Source organism: Triticum urartu, chromosome 7, assembly GCF_003073215.2.
Source record: "Triticum urartu cultivar G1812 chromosome 7, Tu2.1, whole genome shotgun sequence".
NCBI classification, from domain to species: Eukaryota; Viridiplantae; Streptophyta; class Magnoliopsida; order Poales; family Poaceae; genus Triticum; species Triticum urartu.
Genome location: NC_053028.1, coordinates 73,751,959 through 73,764,733, shown reverse-complemented (window position 1 = coordinate 73,764,733; position 12,775 = coordinate 73,751,959). Strand labels below are relative to the sequence as shown.

Below are 12,775 nucleotides of genomic sequence, written 5' to 3'. Positions count from 1 at the left end.
TTGTTTTTCAGATTCATGAACTTTTTTTGAGTGCATTCAATTTTAGGTCTGAATTTTTTTCAACTTCGTGAACTTTGTTTTCAAACTTCATGGTATTTTTTAAAATTCCACAAAGTTTTCTCAAATCTCGTGAACTTTTTCAAATTTCCTGACCTTTACATTTGAACTATTTCCAAATTTGTTAACTTTTTCTATTTCATTTAGTTTCTCCCATTTTTGCAAACTTTTTTCGAATTTGTGAAGTTTTTTCAAATATCGTGATCTTATTTAAAAACAAACTTTTTCCCAATTTTCATGAAATTTTTTAAAATTTTGATTTTTTAATTATTCAAACTTGTTTGTTCAAATTTTTTAGAACTTAATGGTTGGTGATCAACCCATCAATAGGGGGCGGTCAAAGGTTGAGTCAAATCCGTGAATTTTTTTCTTTGTAGAATTTATGATTTTTTATATGTTTACATCTTACGAAACAAGATCCTGTTTTTTCTTTTAGCGAACAGTAATGGGACGGCCTGCAAGCACACACGTGAGCGCCAGGTCGCGCAAGTAGCGCTTAAGGCACTAAAGAGAGGCTCTCTGCGTTCGCACCATATTGCGCTCATCTCGTCTTCTCGAACTCATGAAAAATCGAACACGGCGGCCGACGGGATCCGCGCCACCTTTCCCCGCTGGCATGGCCGGAGAGAATTAGGAATGTTTGGCATCGAGGATGGAACGTGAAGGATTCTAGGATGGCCATGTCAGGCGCATGCCGGTGATGCGCTAATTGGCCTTTTCACTATTTATTTTAGGATGGCCATGTCTGGGTTCAAGTCTTACACTCGATATTGGTGCTTGCATTATTCCTGGATTTATTTTAGGCTTCCGGCGATGTGCATTCAATGGGAGGAGAATTTTCAGTCGACTACGAGACGTCTGTGATGACTTCGTAAAATCTCAAGATGTTATGCCGGCTCAGTCACTTGGAGGTGCTCAACTGCTCATAAGGTAGGGTGTGCATGTGTGCGTTCATAGAGAGTGAATGTATGCTCGTGTATGTCAATGACTTCAATTGTACCGTGTTAAAAAAAAGACTGGTATGAACAACAGTCGGTGAATTGTGCCATTCACACAGGGGAGGGCTTACTCCTACATTTTTCAGAATCCAGCGAAGCAAAGAAGCACAAAGGTGCAGGTACCCATTTAAAAAGTTAAAAAATATCCAATTTTGTTAATCAATAGTCATTCTTGGATTAGAAGATTTTTCTTCATAGTGAAAAAGTAGAATGAGAAAGCTAATGAACCTTAAATCCACCCTCGGAATTTACAAAGTCGACGGATTTTCCTTTTGCTACGCTCTGCACGTGCAACCTCGGGGATTTTGCTAGTTCAATGTGGAAACAGGGCCTTTATGTCCAACAAAAAAATTTAGACACGATGCAACCGATCCACTGATTCAGCCACGTCATTCAAAACCATGAACATGTGCAGAAACAACCCAATCCATGTGCAGAAACAACGCATTGGATCCTATCTATACAATGGCATCCTTTCCTCCCAAGTTTCTTTCTCAAACAGATCACAGTGCTCTGTCTCCAGTGTACAAACAAAAGCAAATACTCCGGATATGCATCGCAATATAAATAGGCAAGGTGCTTTCCGTTGGAGAAATACATCGACAACTGAAACCAATCAGATATATTTACATTGCATAGCCTGAAACCTCATGTATAAAGTCGACGCATTCAGCACAAGCTTGCTAAGCTGCTGTAAATGATGAGGAAGTGAATGCACTATCTAGTCGACAAAGGACTTGACCAAACACGTATCTGAAACTCGTATCGCAGGCAGAGGTTGCAGATTTGAAGTCCCTCCAATTTAGCGTTCTATATTTTATTACTGGAGCAAGGAGAAATCTTCAGGGATTTACTCTGTTCAGCTTCACCAGTCCAGCGTATTGCACAGAATTTCTGGTAGCAATAGATATCAAACGAAATTTTCAGGAAACTGACCAATACTCATTGACCAGAGATCAATTCAGGGATTATTGTATATCTTCAGGCATAACACTTTTTCCTAAGAGCTGATTTATCAAGTGAGCAATCAAAATCTGCAGTCTCTTCTAAATATCTGTGTTCGATGTGTGTGACCGGTACTCCTCGACCAGCTTGCAAAAGAGAGATCCTTCAGTTTCCATGAGCTTTGTAGGTTTGTCATACTCCACTGCTTTCCCTGGAAGTGTTCATATATAACTCATTAGTATGGGAAAGATCCAGAATACATTTCGCTTCAACTACAGTTTGTACATTCCATATTAATTTCGGGTCAATAAGACGATGAGTTCTACAAACAGGTCACTGTATGTTTCTTATAAATTGCTGGTAAGAGAAACATACCGTCGCTCATTGCAAGTACCATATCGCAGTCCATAACTGTTGGTATACGGTGGGCCACTGTAATAACAGTGGAATATTTGAATTCTGTTCGGATCGTTTTCTGAAGGATAGCATCTGTTGCATTGTCTATAGAGGCTGTCGCTTCATCAAGAACCAAGATGCGGCATCTTCTCAGAAGTGCGCGTCCCAGACAGAAGAGCTGCCTTTGGCCCATACTCCAGTTCGACCCGTCTTGCACAACTATTATGATGAGATCTTGATCAGTACTATGAATGAGACAGTTCCAACACCATGCTAGCAAAAGGATATAGCTAAATATGTCTAGGATTACTAACATTTTGACATATTTATTGTCACATGTATTTTCACACCTATTTTCAGTTTCTAAAATCATTTGTTACAGCAGAGTTTTCTGTTTAGCCAATTTATTGTTTTAAAAAATAAACTACATAAACCAAAAAAAAAGATGAATTGAAGTTTCCTACCATGTGAATCCAATCCATGTTCCTTCTCCCGGACAGCTTCAAGAAGTTGACATTTGTCAAGAACCTGCAGCATAATAACAATTAGAGTAACCACATTAGTGACTCCCTTTGAAATGTACATATGCCATAAACTGAGAAACGGGGGCTCTAATCCTAAGCTCAGCTTCAAGAGGTGTAGCTTTACACTCCTACCAGGCCATCACCCTTGTTTGAGTTCTCCTGAACTAAAATTTGGGTACATATTTCTTCAATCAGTAAAAAATTGTCTAGTTCCTCCTAAGCAATCTAGTTTTACTTTCTGAAAGCGCTAGGTATATCAAAGTAACTGGGCTGAATTCATATTGAATTGCAACAATACTAAAAGAGGACTGCCTCATGATTAAAGATCACATCAGGTTCTTGTCAACGGCCTGTACATATATACATGTACATGTGGTAACTGTGCAGGAAACCACTGGGGAAAATACGCAGGCTATGCATGGAAAGTGATATAACTCTTGACACCCCCAGCCCCTGGCCTTGGATCCATAACACTGAGTTTGGAGAGATAAAATTACTGTTGAAAGCCACGAGCCACAAGACTAGCTTTGTAGCATTCAAGAGAACCATCAGAGAGAGTCTTAACCTTGTAGACCCACTTACAAATGATTGGACAAACATGGGGAGGAAGAGAAACAAGATCCCACGTGTCAGTACGCTTAAGAACAGTAACTCTGCCTTCGCAAGCTGCCATTTGGATGAACACCAACATCATGATAATAAGTTCGCTCTAGAACAACTACGCTAGTGCTAGAAAAAACACACCAGTCATCAGGCGGAAGCAGGCGATGACGTAAGCCACAAGTAGGCTGAGTCAAGGAAGATGGCACATGAGAAGCAGATGGCTTATTAGTAGAATCATCCACAACACATGGACAACGAGTATAATAATGAGAAAAGGAGGGAAGAATAGGAGGAGGAAGAGGTGCATCGATCATCGGCATTCTCAAGAAGATGACGATGCTTACGCTCAGCCACACCATTTTGAGCATGAGCACCAGGATAAGAAAACCGAGAAAGAGTATCCTACTCAGCAAGGACACCACGTAACATCTTGGAGATATATTCTCCAATAGAGTCAGCATGAAACAGGCGAATAGGCATAGAGAACTGATTGTGAACCATGGCAGCAAAACACTTATATAGAGAGATAAACTCACTGCAAGAAGGCATAAACTAAAGCCAAGTATAGCAAGAGAAATCATCTAAAAGATACCAAAGGAGTAATATAGTATTGATGGCCCCCTTCCGAAGCGAAGGGGGACAGACCCCATACATCAGAATGAATTAAATCAAAAGGACGTTGAGCACTGACTCACTAGTATGATAGGCTAATTGAATCTGTTTGCCAAACCTACAAACCTGACACTCTAAAGATATTTCTCCTAAGATAGACCCTAGAAGACCTCGAAGAACTAAAGATGATAGACAAGAACCAAAAAGATGACCTAGTCAGTGATGCCACTGCTGAAAGGAACCAGTAGGTAAAGCGACAGAAGCAAAGGGATTGGCGACAATGGTGGCAACAGAAGGAACGTGAAGCCAGTCTAACTCCGAAAGACCCTGGAAGTCATGGTGGCGACGCCCAACACCAAGCAGGGTACACGCGCGACCATCCTAAACAAAACAAGAATTAACGTTAAGAATGACATGACAACCATAATCAGTAAGTTGACCAATAGAAAACAGGTTCATGGTAAGTCAGGGAACATGAGCAACATCAGTAACAGAAAAAGAAGAAGTGTTTAGAGTTCCTTGACTAGCAACATAAAGAGGAGCACCATCATATGTGATAACATGAACAGGAAAATCGAGGGGTCTAAGAGAGGACAAGGTGTAAGCATCAAAAGACAAATGAAAAGAAGCTCCATAATCCAGAAACTATGGATGTACCTGACCTATGTAGGTGGTGCTCGCGGAGTGCCAGAAGCATTAGTCACAAAACCTATAGTACTCGCCAAAGAAGAACCTGAAGGGGCAAGCAAACGCTTAACTCTCACAATATCCTGCTCAATCAAGACAATGGGTGAGGGTCTCGCAGTAGAAGCACGGTCCCAGAAGAAGATGTGTGTGCTTTGTTGCACTTGTCCCGCTTCTTCGTGAAGCAATCAGACTCGGGGTGACCATCCTTGTTGCAGTAGCCACAATGAGCATGAGAGCTACCCTCACCACCACCCGGAGGAGTTGGCAGGAGTGCCAGAGCATTGGGCGAGAAAGAGCCGATGCACCATACATCATAACAGGAGCATGAACAACAAGCACAAAGGGAGAGCTCAAGTAAACCAGCACCACGTAGGCGAGACTCCTCAGCACGAATCTCAGAAAGCGACTCCACAAGAGAAACACAACCACGAGCAAACAGCTGAGCGTGCATTGTGGAGCCGAGACAAGAACTTGTAGACATGATGAAACTCCTTACTCCTGGTGTGATTGCACAACCTAGCCGCGCTGGAAAGTACCACGACGAGCAGTGCGAAGAGAGTCAAGTTGGCGCTAGATAACAAAACTTTGTGCATAGAAATCATTAACAATGGAGGCACCCTGCTAAAGAGCTAGCATGCTCCTGGCGGACCATAAACAAGTATAAGGCACCACCAGAGGGATGTTAGCGCTGGCGAAAACGGGTCCACATCTCGAAGACGGTAGTGAGGCCCATAAAGTAAGAGGCAAACTGAGGCAGAACACTATATGTGAGAGCAACCACGACATGAGCATCATCATTGAATCACTAAGTATAAGCAGATAGAGCATCATGGTAAGTGGGAAGAGCCTCCTCATATGTCAGCACCTTCTAGTCAAACCGCAACATCAATAGCAACCTTAGTTGCATCCGCGGCAAGAGCCGGTGTCACCGGCGGGGTAGGAGTCACAAGAGGAACCAGGTGCGGCGAACATGGGACCTCACCAGAAAGAACACCCTAGAGAAGAACGCCACGCATATGAATGCACATAAAGGCAACAACTGTTAGCACCACCAATAATTATCGGGCAATGAGGGATGGCAACATAGGCTGACGACGAAGGCATGGTACTTGTTTTTTGCGGGAGGAGTGGGCGACGCATCGAGAGGCCGACAGTTGGTGGCCAGGAGGCACGGCTGTGGACCAGATTGAACTGGGGGCAGAACGGCATGAGGAGGGTTTGGTGCAAAATTAGGAGATGACGAAGGCGGGTGGTGGTGTGTGTCTAGGAAGGCGACGGTGCAAGCCGGTGGGGATAGGGCAGTGCAGATCGAGGAACTGGTGAGATGGACCGGGGCGCGGTTGGCAAGACGGGGCAGATCGAGCAAGACACTTTGGGTCGAGCGAGGCAGGTTGGGTGGAGTTGGTTGAATAGGGGCAGGAAGAGAGGAAGCAGCCGCAGAAGAGAACTGCCGCAGCCAGCAGCATAGCCATCGAAGACGAGGAAGCGACGGCGCGCTAGAGGATCAAGCACGAGTTGACCGTACAAAAAAAGAACTAGGGCTCTAATACCATGCATGTTAGTAAATATGCAACTTGTATTTCCTAGGAAACCCCTCGCACAACGGGAAACACATGCTATACATGGAACATAATATAACTCTTTCGGTAATGATACCTTATCATCATAATCTTATCTTATCATTGAGTAAGATGAGAAAAGTCAACATTGTTAGTTGTGTATAATCTTACCTCCCATATTTGTTCATCTAAGAATTGCCCAAGAGGATCTAGATTGTATCTTATTGTGCCCTGAAAAAGTGTAGGATCTTGTGGAATGATACCCAAACGTGAACGCAGATCATGTAAGCCTATCATAGTGATATCCACAGAGTCAATAATTACTTTCCCTTCGGCAGGTTCAACAAGACGAAACAATGCACCAATTAAGGTTGTCTTCCCACTTCCTGTTCGGCCAACTATACCAATCTTATCTCCACCTTCAAACTTGCAAGTGATTCCATGTAGTACAAGTGGAAGATCTATCCTATACCTGATCTGTCAAATGAAAATCAATTGCATACATCTGTAAGAAGTGTTAATACAATTTTTTACCTTGTAAGGTGTACATGTAGATATTTATGTCAAATTACCTTCAAATCCCTAATCTCCACATTGCCATTTTGGGGCCAATCTGGTAACGGTCGATTTTCTTCAACAACTTCTGTTGCTTCACTTTGTATGTCCATGTACTGGTTCACCCGTTCGACTGATATTATTTGATTCCCAAGGTTGCATTGGAATTGAACAGAGGCAACAAACATAATGTTTAAGGAAAGACCATAGGACAATGCCATTCCCACAAAACCTGTGAAGGTACCAAAGCGAGGAATTAGTTCTACTATTTGTAATATTAATGCCCTTGGAATTAATTCTACTATGATAGTATCAAATACTTTATTTAGTTAATTTCGACACATGAGCATTAGGACTAAAACTGCATCTTCATAAAAGATACAAGCATATACATAAAATCATCAGAACAAGTGGTAGCTTGAGAACATATGGTGTTTTATATTCACCTTATTTTGCCTGGCAGAATGCAGCAAATGTATTTTTCTTGGAACAATAAACATTATTACCTCAGTTCATATATACAAGGCGTTATAGAACATATTCAGTCGAAAATTTATAACTTAGTACAACTTTGTACTAAATCAGTGGTACTTATTTTGGGACAGAGGAAGTATTATATAAGTAAAAAGTATTTGCACTCGTAGGTCAAAATACTATCATTAGATTTTTCATCAATATTATTTCCATACTATAACTCTCTTCTAGTTTTCTACAAACATATACATATAAAAAGTACGGTTCAAATAAGTTTGCCAGAACCCATGTCATGTGTGAAACGACATCTATTTACGAGTGGAGGAGTCAATGAAAAGGTACCAACATTTACGTGTCAGTGCATCTAAGATCTAACACCTTAATTTGCAAATCAGATACAAGCAACAATGGCCATAGAATGAGCTGGCTACTCAATTTTGTCCAAATATTTCAATCACCATGGTGTTCATATAATTGCTTACCGGGGCTAAAGGTTCCTTGAGGAAGAAGGGCCATGACAAAGGCAGAAAAAGAAAGAACTGCGGCGCTCATTATCTCCAGACGTTGAATCAACCATTCAGTTGCTGCAAAATTATAGAAATATGGACTAGCATTCATGTCAACAAGATCCAAATTTTTAGCAAAGAAACGATCTTCTTCCTCAAAGGCCCTGATTGTTATAGCCCCTGAAATCGATTCACCCAAGTGATTTGCTAGAGCAGACTTGGTAGTACCATTGATCCGCATCAATTCCTTGGCCGAGGCAAGATAGTACCTCTGCATGACCAAACATAACAAGTTTCGGTTAATGAGAACACTTAATGCAAAACTGTAGGCTCATTCACTCACGGACTAAAATAGCAGCACAGAACATCAATTGGTGATTGAAATCGAATAATCTTACACATGAGCCTTACCCACAAAGAAAAAAAGTCATATCGATTACCTGCAACCAAATTGCCAAAACTATCATTGGTACGGCTATGAACAGAACTTGCCACATAATAACAACCAATACCCCTAGATTGCTATATGCAATTAGGCTGCCACCAAGGCTAAGCGCAAAGGCAAATGGAAAATCAAGGTCAATGATACTCAAATCTGAAGAGACCTGTAGTAGAAGAAAAAGAGAAGGAGTTAATCTATCGTAAGAAATATCTCTGGTGTAACACGTAACTGAAATTTAATGTATTTTCCATTCATTGAGAATTCTTACCCGGCTAAGAACCCTTCCTAGAGGAGTAGAGTCAAAAAAGGACATTGGTGCATGGAACAATGAATTGAGCAACTGGGAAAATATGGATCTTGATGTCTGGATCCCAAGAACCACGACCAGCAAATATCTTGATAGCAAGAAGAACATTGTGCAAACTCCGGTAATAATGTACACGGAAATTAACTTCAGCGCACTAACATGAGGATTCTGAACATTAGCAGCCATCCACCAATTCTGTAATATTTGCCCAGCTACAAAAAATGTGTGGGAAATCATTGACAACGAGAAATACAGGAGGCCTTTGTTCTGGCGCAGGTAAAGCATATAAGGCTTAACACCTGCATCCCCTGTTTCTCTTTCCTCTTTCTTGATCAGTTGATCTGCCGGCGATAGCTTCCCAGACTCTGTATATCTACTTCGATGAATATCAAGTGTCTCCTTTATTGATACTTCCTTAGGTCTTTGAGTGGGTTTGCTGTTATTAAGATCCGAAACTCCAATAATATCTTTATGGGCACTTACAAGGTCTTCAAATTCTTCACAATCTACCAATAGGTCTTGATAAGGTGCAGACCGAATAACCTCTCCATGTGACATAAACTGCCAAGAATCATCAATAGTTTTAGATGACACTAAAAATTAAATAAAGCTAATTACAGATAAATATCTAATTCTTCGAAGTGGAGAGAAGTACCAAAATGGAGTCAAATATGGGTAGAAAATCCACTTGGTGCGTCACCAAAAGAACAGTCTTCTCTGATAGTGCACTCATGACATATTCCTGTTAGAAAGAGCTTTGTAAAACAGTTCACGATCAAATAGAAATAGAAATAGAAATAGAATCCTTACATTGAAAAGACTTGTGGCTGTATGGGCATCAACAGCACTGAAAGGGTCATCAAGAAGATAGATGTCTGCATTTTGGTATAGTGCACGAGCAAGCTGGACGCGCTGCTTCTGACCACCACTAAGATTTACTCCTCTCTCCCCAATTTGAGTGCAATCTCCATATGGCAACATTTCAAGATCCTTGACCAACGAACACCTCATGAGTGTGTTGTGGTATCTTTCCTCATCCATCGACGATCCAAAGAGAATATTGTCTCGCACAGTTCCTGATTGGATCCATGCATTCTGAGAAATATATGCTATCTTCCCGCAGACTTGGATCTGGAAATTTTATGCAAAGATCATTAATTTTATATAAAGCTGTTACGAAAAAATGAATTCATTAACATACTTCATGTTGGAAAATATTGTCAAGCATAATTTTCATAAATTGCAAACCAAACATGATGCAGTTGTCAACATAACATGGATATGGCAGCTATTTCTTTAACATATGAAGTTAGTAAAAATTCATACCATGCCTTCAGTTTTTGGTACCTCTCCGAGTACAGCAGCCAAAAGCGTCGACTTTCCTGATCCTACCTCTCCACAAATCGCAATCTTTTCTCCACCTTTGACAATCAGATTTATATTATTTAGAGTTGGTTTTGATGTGTTCTCGTCCCACGAGAAGCTACACAGATTCATCTCTATAGGGTAATCAATGCCAACAAAGTATTTTTTCCTAACTTGCCCGTTTAGCTCAGGTGCATCAAGGAACTTTGATATCCGAGTGAACGCAACCTTAGCTTGTATCACAACTGCAATAACTTCTGGTACTAACCTTATTGGTTCTTGCACAAGACGTAGAGTTGCCACAAAGGTGAAGACATTGCTAGCATCAAGAGGGATTTTCAAAAGATAGCATGTCAGAAAGGTCGCTGCCGAAACCAAAACAGGTGAAGACCAGAACATGAAAGTGTTGTATGCCCTCATAAGCTGAAATGCTGACAACAACTTGTACTCAACCTTTCTCAGCCCCTCGATGACCTTCTTGAAGTGAACTTCCCAAGCATACAGTTTCAAGATCTTCATATGAACCAATGACTCAGACATGGCTTTCAATCTCACATCTTGTGCTTCCATAAGTTTAGTCTTGCATTTGTGTTGCAGTCTAGCCAATGGAACGTTGCACAGTACGGTCAGAATGATGACAACCAAAGATGAAATCATTGCAGCACCAACCGCATTGTATAGAATTGCCAGAGCAATGCAAAGCTGAACACTTGTTGTCCATGTTTGATGGAACCAGTATGGGGATTCTCCAATCCGATATGCATCGACAGTCACATAGTTTATAATGTTTCCAGAGGAGTGCTTCACTTTTGCTGCATTTGATAGCTTTTGTTGTTTCTTATAAATAGCTGCCGACAGGAGTGACCTCACCTGCAGTCCTAATCTCCGAGTGCGGAAATACCACTGTCTCTGTGACAAAGATTCACAGCATTTGCAAATGAACAGTAACGCAGCAAGCACATAACCTTCGTGTTTAAAGGTCCCTTTCCCAAGTGATACATTGATGAATGCCTTGAGAATAATTGGGCCCGTTGATACGGCAAGAACCCTGAGCAAAGCAAAGAAACCCGAGACCAAGATGGCACGCCTGTGACAGGAAACAATAGTCCAGAAGAATGATGGTGTGGCGTGTGACGACGACTGCTTCTTTCCATTCAGCTTCTCCATGAACATCGAGTACTGGTTGCATGCTCGATCTGTGGCGCCTAGAAGTGGCATGTCTTTGTCCTCAAGGGGTTTCTTGTAGCCCATCTTCATTAGAGGATTCAACCACCAAAATGACATCTTGCTGAAAACCCCAGCTTTAGCAAAGGGAGTCACCTGACTCTCAGAATCAGCTACCTCTTCGTCTGAAAAAATAATAGCTTTAGCAAAGGTAGCAGAAGTGATGCGGCTAGCTATGTAAGATGAGGAAATTGAAGAGAGGATTTACCTGTGAGGGAACCCATCTGTGTGCGCAATCTCTGTTGCTCCCAGGTGGACAAGCTCCTGTTGCAGCCCTGCACCAACCATGAACAGAGAACTAGTTAGGACTTAGGACAGAGAACAGATACTCTTTCTCTATGAAGGAGCAGACGAGGAACAGATACTACAAATACTGGTACAAGAGCAACCTCAGAGTCCAAAATCCAAATCCCATGAAATTATCTAGAGGGGACGCGCAGAAATTTGAACACTCGCTCGGAACACAAAGATCACATTGCCACATAAAAATAAAAGAAACCCAAAGCTGAAGAAGAAAACTGCACTGTTTTGTTTGGCTACAAGAACTGTTTTGTTTGGCTAAGAAAGATCGACAGGAAAAGCAACAAATTGCGCCCGTATTGCAACCTAACCTATGAAGCAATGGGCCGGTAGTAGCGCCTCAAGTTGGGAATGAGCCGGCCCGCTCTGGCCCGGACCTGGTCCCTGGTGGCCCCTATAATCTACACAGGGATATGGGACCGACCCAATGGTCCAGGAGTGACTCTGGCCCCATGTCCCATTGTGCGATATGGTCCGACCCAAATAATACATGAGAACTTTCATGATCACTATAATTCAAGAATATGTTTCATTACCAGAACATGTCTAATCAACAAAACATGCATGATTACATCACTAGGGCACACTGAAAAGAAAATCAGGACAAAATCCTCAGCCATGACATGATCACACGACAACAACCTGATGAACATAGATAAACATTTTATCGCTCTAAATCACCCCAAAATCAACTTCAGATTAATGAATCTACTTATGCTTCAAACCAACTGATACATACCTGTGCACAAAGGACACGGCGCCCTCCGCCTCCTCCTCCTCCTTGCCCCGAGCTTGTTGTCCGTCCAAGCTATATAAGCTGCAGGGCTCGGCGCCGCAAGCTCTTTTATTGCCACGACCACGAGGACGTCGCTGACAACGTGCGGACTCGATATGTTCGTGTGTGCAAGTTTTGTAATCTCCTGTGATACGTTGAGATCGGCAGCTTGAGAATCAAATCTTCTGCAAATGATTCCGGTGGTATCAATATACACCACACGCAGGGGCCTCCATATTAATATAGTACTAGTATGCAGATTGCACAAGGGATCACCTCACATGCCACATTATGTACTCCTGTTCCACTGCACAGAGACGAAGCAGCATCCACCAGGTCAACTCTTAACAGCCATCCATTCAAAAATAACCAGCTGAAGCAGCATCCATCCATCAGCGGCGCTGGTGCAGAGGAACTTGGCCACGAGGGCGGCGCATCAGCGGTGG

General features: G+C 42.0%; 1 protein-coding gene across 1 annotated transcript; it reads right to left on the bottom strand.

Moving 5' to 3' along the window:
- Positions 1 to 1,514: 1,514 nt before the first annotated feature.
- On the bottom strand, positions 1,515 to 12,410 carry LOC125522296 (ABC transporter C family member 10-like). Its single transcript, XM_048687369.1, has 13 exons — positions 12,294 to 12,410; positions 11,463 to 11,529; positions 9,992 to 11,379; positions 9,476 to 9,796; positions 9,321 to 9,407; positions 8,627 to 9,226; positions 8,357 to 8,521; positions 7,893 to 8,187; positions 6,954 to 7,168; positions 6,553 to 6,858; positions 2,861 to 2,924; positions 2,376 to 2,615; positions 1,515 to 2,211 (listed from the first exon to the last, which is right to left on the bottom strand). The coding sequence occupies exons 2-13, from the start codon at positions 11,476 to 11,478 to the stop codon at positions 2,102 to 2,104; spliced, it is 3,807 nt and encodes a 1,268-aa protein (XP_048543326.1). The 5' UTR covers positions 11,479 to 11,529; positions 12,294 to 12,410; the 3' UTR covers positions 1,515 to 2,101.
- Between the last annotated feature and the right edge of the window lie 365 nt (positions 12,411 to 12,775).